We start from the raw sequence: 9,520 nt of genomic DNA, 5'->3' as shown, positions 1-9,520 counted from the left end.
GAATGCTCAAACTACCGCACAATTGCACTCATCTCACACGCTAGTAAAGTAATGCTCCAAGCCAGGCTTCAGCAATACCTGAACCGTGAACTTCCAGATGTTCAAGTTGGTTTTAGAAAGGCAGAGGAACCAGAGATCAAGTTGCCAACATCCGCTGGATCATGGAAAAAGCAAAAGAGTTTCAGGAAAACATCTATTTCTGCTTTATTGACTATGCCAAAGTCTTTGACTGTGTGGATCACAAGAAACTGTGGAAAATTAATTCTTCAAGAGATGGGAATACCAGACCACCTAACCTGCCTCTGGAGAAATCTGTATGCAGGTCAGGAAGCAACAGTTAGAACTGGACATGGAACAACAGACTGGTTCCAAATAGGAATAGGAGTATGTCAAGGCTGTATATTGTCACCCTGCTTATTTAACTTCTATGCAGAGTACATCATGAGAAACGCTGGGCTGGAAGAAGCACAAGCTGGAATCAAGATTGCCGGGAGAAATATCAATAACTTCAGATATGCAGATGACACCACCCTTATGGCAGAAAGTGAAGAGGCACTAAAAAGCCTCTTGATGAAAGTGAAACACGATAGTGAAAAAGTTGGCTTAAAGCTCAATATTCAGAAAACTAAGATCACGGCATCCGGTCCCATCACTTCATGGGAAATAGATGGGGAAACAGTGTCAGACTTTGTTTTTTTTTGGGCTCCAAAATCACTGCAGATGGTGATTGCAGCCATGAAATTAAAAGACACTTACTCCATGGAAGGAAAGTTATGACCAACCTAGATAGCATATTCAAAAGCAGAGACATTACTTTGCCAACAAAGGTCCGTCTAGTCAAGGCTATGGTTTTTCCAGTAGTCATGTATGGATGTGAGAGTTGGACTGTGAAGAAAGCTGAGCGCCAAAGAATTGATGCTTTTGAACTATGGTGTTGGAGAAGACTCTTGAGAGTCCCTTGGACTGCAAGGAGATCCAACCAGTCCATCCTAAAGGAGATCTGTCCTGGGCGTTCATTGGAAAGACTGATACTGAAGCTGAAACTCCAATACTTTGGCCACCTCATGTGAAGAGGTCATTGGAAAAGCCCCTGATGCTGGAAGGGATTGGGGGCAGGAGGAGAAGGGGACGACAGAGGATGAGATGGCTGGATGGCATCACCGACTCGATGGACACGAGTTTGGGTAAACTCCAGGAGTTGGTGATGGACAGGGAGGCTGGCGTGCTGCGATTCATGGGGTCGCAAAGAGTCGGACACAACGGAGCGACTGAACTGAACTGAAAGCTTAGACTTCCCTGGTGGCTCAGATGGTAAAGCATCTGCCTACAATGCTCAAGACCCAGATTCAAAGCCTGAGTCGGGAAGATCTCCTGGAGAAGGAAATGGCAACCCACTCCAGTATTCTTGCCTGGAAAATCCCATGGATGGAGAAGCCTGGTAGGCTGCAGTCCATGGGGTCGCTCAGACACGACTGAGCGACTTCACTTTCCCTTTCAAAGCTTGGACTCTGTCAACCTTTGCCATGATTCTCTGATGAATTGTCCTCTGCTCAAGCCAGTTTATGAATACGCATATACCCTCAGCTTAAAACATCCCCAGTTATGCTGCTGGGGAGACACTGATTGCGGAAAGATATCCAGGGTTCTTCTTACTTGCTGCAAGAAATAAATCCTTCCTTCTCCTGATCTTTGGCTTGGTATGTCTTTTGACTCAACATCCACCAAGGGGGAACCCAGTTTTAGGGTAACCAGGTGACACTGCTGTCCTTCTGGGCAGGTCCAAGGTCAGAACGGGCACCAGAAACTAACTTTTCCATCCTTCCCACTTCCCCAGGGTCTCTGCTAGTGCTTAGTCATGTCCAGCTCTTTGTGATGCAACGGACTGTGGAGCCCGCGGGCCTCTTCTGTCCATGGTATTTTTCAGGCAAGAATGCTGGAGTGTGTTGCCATTTCCTCTTCCAGGGATCTTCCCAACCCAGGGATCAAACCCAAGTCTCCTGTGTCTCCTGCCCTGCAGGCAGATTCTTCACTTGCTGAGTCATTGAGAAGCCCCCTAGCAAAGCAACAAGATCACTGCCTTTGCCAAGGTCCCACCCCACACCTGGGGAGGGAGGTATGGGGAGGGGAGGACACAGCTGGGTGAGGATTTTGAAGCAAGAAATTCAAAGGGCTCACAAACTGTTGATCATCACTGAGGAGCTGATGGATCTTTTGAGAAGTTCCTGTAATGAACAGTCAAACCGTTGGCCTGGGAATCTCCTGGAAAACTAAAGTGATACTAAAAGACAGTAGAACGGGACGCTAGTTTCCTATGGATCCTGTGATAAATTACCTGAAATTTAGTGGCATAAAACAACACACATGTGTTATCTCACAGTCTGGAGGCCAAAAGCCGAAAATCAATCTCGGTAGGCTACAGTTAAGGTATCCACAAGGCTGGTTCCTTCTAGAAGCCCCTGGGGAGAATTCTTCTCCTAGTCTTGCCCAGCTCCTAGAGGCTGCGTTCTCTGGCTCATCTTCCCTTCACCTTTGAGGCCAGCAGTGGAGTATGTTCTCTCCTCTCTGGCCTCTGCTTCTGTCTTCACGGCCTTCTCCCCTAATTCTATGGCCTCTCCTTTTAGGAGGACACTTCTTTTGATTGATTTATTTTCATTTTTGGCTGTGCTGAGTCCTCATTGTTGCGCAGGCTTTTCTTGAGCCAGGGCTCCTCTCTAGTTGCAGTTTGGGGCTTCTCTTGTTGGGGAGCACAGGCTCTAGAGCACAGGCTCTGTCGTTGTGGGGAATGGGCTTAGTTGCTCCATACCATGTGGAATCTTCCTGGATGAGGGATCCGACCTGTGTCTCTTGCATTGGCAGGTGGATTCTTTACCACTGAGCCAGCAGGGAAGCACAGGAGGACTCTTCCGATTCAACTGGATTCACGGAGAATCCAGGAAAATCTCCCCGTTTTAGGACCTTGACTTAGTCCCTGCAAAGCCCCTTGGCCATTTTCCCTAACATACACATGCACTCTGAGGATGGAGACGACATCACCGGGAGTGGGGAGAGAGGCAGAGCGGCACACTCTTCAACAAAGTCATATTAGTGTCCTTTCGGCTGTGGTTCAAGTGTCCAGGCTGAACGTGGGAGCAGAGAGTTCGGATCTCAAGCCCACTCCCTGTCCTGACCCTTAGGGAGGCCCTAAGTTAGTGAATCTACCACCCCGTGGAGGTCGGGCAGGCTCCTGGCTTTGTTGCACCCCCTGGCAGGCAAGCAGGTCCATACAACCCTCCAGTTCCTTGATCGAGGAAACAGACTAGAAAGGGTTTAAGATTTGCCCTGGAGGGGTGGGGCGGGGCTAGAGACACCCCCACCCACAAACCCCCCACGATGACTCTGCTTGTTCCAAAACCCGAGAGAGCCAAAGTTGCAGCATTTGGCTGGGAGTGGGCGGGTGCAGAGTACGGACAAGCCTCCCTGCGCTCTCCCTGCCCCTCCCTGCTCCCGGAGACACAAGCGCCCGAGCTCTCTGCCCGCGGTCTCTTCCCCCAGCAGCCGCCGCCGCCGAGATGCCGCCCTCGGTCCTGGAGCTAATGAACGGCCAGGTGCTCCCCGCCTTCCTGCTCTGCAGCGCGTTGCTGATCATCAAAATGTACGCGGTGGCCGTTATCACCGGCCAAGTGAGGCTGCGGAAGAAGGTAGGTGCGGCTCTCGGGGACCCCCAGTCCCGCGTGCGTGCGCTCACGTCTCCCGCAGCCGCCGGGAAGGCTGGAGTCGGGGACCCTTGGCCAAGAAGTCATCCCGGCCCCCGGAGCGTGCGGGAGCGGGCTGGGAACGACCTGCCCCTCCCAGCCCTGTGGGATGGCTCCTCAGTGGCCCGCACGTCCTTGTCCCGAGGTTGGTTTTGCTTTCATCCGAATTTGCGCGTTCTCCTTGCGCAGGGGCCGTGCTCACCTCGGTAGCGCTCCGGCCTCAGTATTGGCGCCGCCTAAGCGAGCACTGGCCTGGTGTTTTAAGAGCGTTTTACCCGCTTGCTGTGTCCCAGGTAAGTTCTCGGCACAGCCAGATTCCCGAGTCCCATGAGCTTGCAGGGGCGCTCAGCCACCCTCTGACCCGGCGGTTTCCCGCACCGGAGAGCTGATATATGGGTGGGGTGGAAACCGACCCAACAGGAGCCCCAGAAACCTTTCAGTGGAAATTCCCGACTGGCCCTCGGCGAGGTCGTTCCCAAACCCACCGCAGCCTTCGCACGGCGGATCTCGGGCCAGGCTCCCCTGGAGTTCTCCGAGAGGAATTTCCCCCACCGGAGTCCCGGAGCCAAAACAACAATAAAGACTGACGCCAAGATCTGAGCCGGTGTGGGGTGAGGCGGGGCTCGAGGAGCCGCTGGGCGGGAGGGCTGGTTCCAGCCAGAGCCGGCGGAAACCTTCCGGGCAAGCTCGCCAGCCATCCTGAGCGCCACGAGGGATAGCTGATTATCCACCAGGTATTTCAGAGAGGAGATGTCCCCGGCCCTGCACTTTGCCCAGCTCAAAGGCAAGTCGAGGCTGGCTCGGACATCGTCCTGAAGGTGGACGGTGGGGGGCGGGTGGTCTTGCTCAGCCCCGATTCTCAAGAGGTACAGACAAGGCAGGTCAGCTTCCCAGGTGAAGAAACTCCTGGAGCAGAGAGAGACACACTGGTCATCCTGACCTCTCCCTGCCCAGTACCCACCCTACGCGCAGGGAAGGCCTCATGGGGTCTTTCTCACAGACTGAGTCCTTTGAGTGAGCATTAATCCCCATCATGGTGGGGAGGAGGGGGCCGTATTCAACTTCTGATCCACACCAGAAACCTGGGCTCCGACAGATGATGTTGCCTGTGACGGCAGGGTTTGGATCCCGGTGGCCAGCTCGGGAGCCCACACCCTGCCATGGGGGGATGGTATACTCCCAGCGCCATGCTGCGCCCAGAGCTTTCCTTTTCACGTGGATTAGGGAAGCAAGAGTCAAACCTATTGGGGTGCCTTTCTGTTGGGTCAGTGGGGCGTGGCAGAAGGAAACCTCCACTCGGGCTGTCCCTGGGTTCTCCCAACCCTGTGAATTTCCCTCTTATTCCTGCTCCCTGCGTTCAGGCAGCCAGGGAGGAGCTCGGGGAACTACCCCGTGGGGAGATGACTCGGGGATGCTCTGGCTCCTCCACCCATTAGCCTGGGGACCATAGTCAAGTCTGAGAGTTTATTTTCCTCATTTGTAAACTTCAGGGTAGTCATGGAGTACCAGGAGAGTTCAGTGCCTGGCACTGAGCAAATGCCCCCACTATTGTTAGTCTTCATTACTTATTAACAATTGGAATTAACATGACCAGACATAGGTCTCCTGGTGGGGGTACATCCCAAGGCCGGCCCACCCTGCTCCCCGGTCCCTGCTGGAGGCAGTGCTTCTGCTTCCAATGCCTGCACTGCCACGGCTCCTGGCCCGTGTATTCATGCTGTCTTCAGGGATGAGCAGCCTCGGGGACAGCTGCCCACTGTGAACGCCAAGACCCTGTGAAAGGTGTCACAGGCCCACGGACTGCACGGGGGCCCCTGATCATGACAGACGCTGCATTCACCTTGAGGGTGAGGAGGGCCAGACCCATCCGACAGGATGGGAAGAAAAAAAGCAAGCACTTGGGGACAAACTAGGGGCTCCCCTGCTAGCTCAGATGGTAAAGAATCTGCCGGCAATGCAGGAGACCTGGGTTTGATTCCTGGGTACCGAATATCCCTGGAGAAGGGAATGGCAACCCACTCCAGCATGCTTGCCTGGGAAATCCCATGGACAGAGGAGCCTGGTGGGCTGTCATCCATGAAGCTGCAAAGGGCTGGACACGACTGAGCGACTAACACACTGGGGACGGATATTGGAAGCCGCAGGGCCTGTCACTGGATGAGCAATGCAGAAGGCATGCTGCAGAGATTCGAGTTTGCTGAGGGGCTGGTGGGGTGGGCTGGCTGCATGCGCACAGGCAATGGCGCAGCAGGAGCGAAAGGCGTGGACTTCAACGACCTGAGTGTAACTTCAGGTCCCTGCTTTGCGGTGACAATTCATCAAGCTCCCTCCTGGTGCCAGGCATTGTGCCATGGCATCTCCACTTGCCTTCCTTGGTCGATGGAAGGTGTTAGTCTTCATTACTTATTAACAGTTGGAATTAACAGGATACAGGTCTTCTGGTGGGGGTACATCCCAAAGCCGGCCCACCCTGCTCCCCGGTCCCTGCTGGAGGCAGTGCTTCTGCTTCCAACACCTGCACTGCCACGGCTCCTGGCCCGGCCAACGTGTATTCATGCTGTCTTCAGGGGTGAGCAACCACCTTCGTGTGGTGGACGATCTCAGTGTGATCTGGAGTTCACAGATGAGGAAGCTGAGACCCAGGGAAGTTCAGATACCTGCAGTTAGTTTCTGTGGGGCTGGGTTTCTCACTGGGGCCTGTCAAGTCTCTCTCACTGCTCTCAGTTCAAAGTCTAAATTCTTAGGATGCCTCTAGGACCCCTACAGCTTGATCTCAGAACTCTGTCCCTTGCTTGTCACTGCTCCAGCCATGCTGGTTTTTTATCCTTCACACATGTTCTTCTACCGACCCCAGGGCCTTTGCACATGCTGTTCCTGACGCCTTGAATGCTGTTGCTATAACCCTCCCATTTTCTGGTTAATGTGGCTGCACCCTTCAAGTCTCAGCTTTACTGTCACTGCCTCAGAGAAGCCTTCTCTGATTCCCAGACTTGGCCGGATCTCCCATGAACATTCTCAGAGCTAACCCTGTCTTCTTTTTCCTTACTCTGACTACCTGATCTTTTCTGGTTCATTGGCAAATCCCTCATTCCACAGTGAGCTTCCCAAGAGCAGGGATAAGGGAGCCTTTTTCTTACTCTTTTCACCCTGCTATATAAAAAAATACCAGAGACTGGGTGGCCTAGCAACAACAAAAATTTATTTCTCACAGTTTTCGAGACTGGGAAGTCCAAGGTCAGGGCACTGGCAGGTTCAGTGTCTGGCGAGGGCCCACTTTCTGGTTCATAGATGGTGATCTTCTTGCTGTATCCTCACACCGCAAAGAGGTGAGGGAGCTCTCTGGAGTCTCTTTTATGAATGTTGATCTCATTCAAGAGAGCTCCACCCTCATGACCTCATCACCTCCCAAAGGCCCCACCTCCCAACACCGTCACACCGGGAGTTAGGTTTTTACCCAGGAAATTTGCAGGGACCCGAGCAATTAGTTCATAGCAGCTTTGTTCGTGATGAGTCAGCAGTGCTCAGCACACAGTAGGAGTTCACGGACGCTGCTGAATAGACATGTATGCGACTGCGTCACCACAGACCTAGTCCACTGGGCCGTCCATCTCATGAACAGTAATTTTCAGCTGATGTATTCCAGGCTTTTGCCAACCCCGAGGACGCTCAGAGACACGGAGGCCTCCAGTATTGCCGGACCGACCCAGATGTGGAACGCTGCCTCAGGCAAGTACCCTTGGCCCTTGGCCAGATCACCGCCTGCCCTTTCAAACCCTCTTCTGAACATGGGGCACTTGGAGGATACCCAGGGGCCAAGATCTTCTGCCTTCTGAATCCTCTTCAACCGTTTTCATTTATTCATTGATTTCATTTCTAGTTAAGTATTAGTTAAGAAAAGAAAAGTCAGGAAAAGTATTGTAGTACGTCCTCATGGTTCAGGATGACAGAGTTAGAAAAGGTTATTCAGTGGGAATTCATTCAGTCCGTCTGTAACCTCTGACCTGAAGATCTGCTCTCCAGGGACTCGTGCTGTTATCAATGTCTTATGCACCTTCTTGGAGAAACTTCTCCTGCATTTAAAACACACACGCTGTGCTTTTTCCTCTGTATCCCCAAAGGATCACCCTTTACCTGCTGATTTATACCGTGGGGTTTTTTTTTTAATGTAACAACAGAAATTGTTTCATATCAGCCTATATGGGGGCCTCGTTCATTACATCGATGCCATAGTATTTATGCCGTTTCTCTGTGGAATGGATGGTCCGTAGTTGATCCAGCCTCTTCCCCTCTGATGACATCTAGGCTAAGTCTTTCTCTGTTATGAACAGAGTGCATCAAAACTTCTTTCCTTTGCCTTTGTGTGTACATGTGAACAAACCTGCAGGTTGCAATCAAATGGTAAGAAATACTGTCTAATAGTGCCTACGTCCACTCCCACCACTGGTGTGTGAGATGTGTCTCTACACTCCTGCCAACTCAGTGGATCCATCTTTGGCTGGATCCCTGTCAACGTGACGGGTGAAAATGTATGTCCCTTTTCACTTTTACGGTGCGTTTCTGCCTACCTTCCTTTCTTTTTTGGCTGCGCTGGGTCTTTGTTGCTGCGCGTGGGCTTTCTCTAGTCGTGGCTAACCACAGGACCACCAAGGAAGCCCCTTTACTCTGCATTTCCGAGTGAGGTTGAACATCTTTTCGTAGGCTTAGCTTTCCCCAGTCAATCAAAAGCAGTTTTTTCTTATAGAGATCAGAACTATTCATTGCAGTTTGGGAATATTGAAAACGTGTAGAGGATTGGGGGGAAAACCACTCACAGTTCCAATCACTGCTGGCATGTTCTTCTATCTCCTCTTTGCCATCTGTCTAAATATTTTTCATAGCATAACGTGTGCATTGTACACCTAATTTGGGGTTCTGCGTTTTTTCAGATAACATTACTTCATGAACACTTTCCGTGTCAGTAAATACTACTCAAGAAGTGATTCTTAAAAAAGAGCTGTGTAGGGAGTTCCCTGATGGTCTAGTGGTTAGGACTTAGTAGTTTCACTGCTGTGGACTGGGTTCAATTCCTGGTCAGGGAACTGAGATCCCACCAGCCTCACGGTGCGGCCAAGAAAAGAAAGAGGCTGTGTAAAATTCCATCAGATGTTAATTTCACATGGCTGGTCTCAGTGGGTATTTTGGCAGTTTCCTCTGCTGTTTTACAGCAACAGGCTGGAGAACCAGGAGGAGGCCCTCCCCAGGGATGGGGATTGTCAGTGGAGTGGAATGGGGATGGGAAGGATGGGCAGCTTAGACAGGAGGGAGACGGAGACAAACCCTCACATGGTTCTTATCACATTCGCATGAGTCACAGGCAGGCATGGGTGGGACAAAGCAATAAAGTAACAGAGATTCTCTTACCAAAAGAAAGTCAGTGGGGTTTCTGCTTACATTTTTCTTGGCCATTGAAAATGACACATGTACTTGCGTATTTTTTAAGTTATAGAAATGCGTAGTATAGAATTGCTATTTCACCCTTTCTAATGTAACTATGGGCTTCCCTGGTGGCTCAGTGAGTGGTAAAGAATCTGCCTGCAATGCAGGAGACATGAATTCAGTCCCTGGGCCAGGAAGATTCCCTGGAGAAGGAAGTGGCAACCCACTCCAGTATTCTTGCCTGGAAAATCCCACTGACTGAGGACCCTGGAGGGGCTACAGTCTGTTGGGTCACAAAAGAGTTGGATACAACTTAGCGACAACAACAATGTAACTACAGGATACAGTCCTTCATATGAGTTCCATCCATCTGT

The 9,520-nt window shown here is 51.5% G+C and overlaps 1 protein-coding gene across 2 annotated transcripts in view; it reads left to right on the top strand.

The window, feature by feature from the left end:
- The first annotated feature begins 1,673 nt into the window (after nt 1-1,673).
- PTGES (prostaglandin E synthase) overlaps nt 1,674-9,520 on the top strand; it is a 15,877-nt gene continuing 8,030 nt past the window's right edge. Inside the window, exons 1-3 of one of the 2 annotated variants that reach the window (XM_040225365.1) lie at nt 4,964-5,391; nt 6,225-6,300; nt 7,375-7,457. In XM_040225365.1, the coding sequence (XP_040081299.1) occupies nt 5,318-5,391; nt 6,225-6,300; nt 7,375-7,457 (233 nt within the window). In that variant the 5' untranslated portion in view covers nt 4,964-5,317. Of the gene's footprint in view, nt 3,678-4,963; nt 5,392-6,224; nt 6,301-7,374; nt 7,458-9,520 lie in introns of those variants that run through there. The other variant, XM_040225366.1, reaches the window with a different exon arrangement.

Source organism: Oryx dammah, unplaced genomic scaffold, assembly GCF_014754425.2.
Source record: "Oryx dammah isolate SB20612 unplaced genomic scaffold, SCBI_Odam_1.1 HiC_scaffold_25, whole genome shotgun sequence".
Taxonomy (NCBI): domain Eukaryota; kingdom Metazoa; phylum Chordata; class Mammalia; order Artiodactyla; family Bovidae; genus Oryx; species Oryx dammah.
Note: the sequence above shows the minus strand (reverse complement) of the source record. Positions and strands in the feature narration are given on the sequence as shown.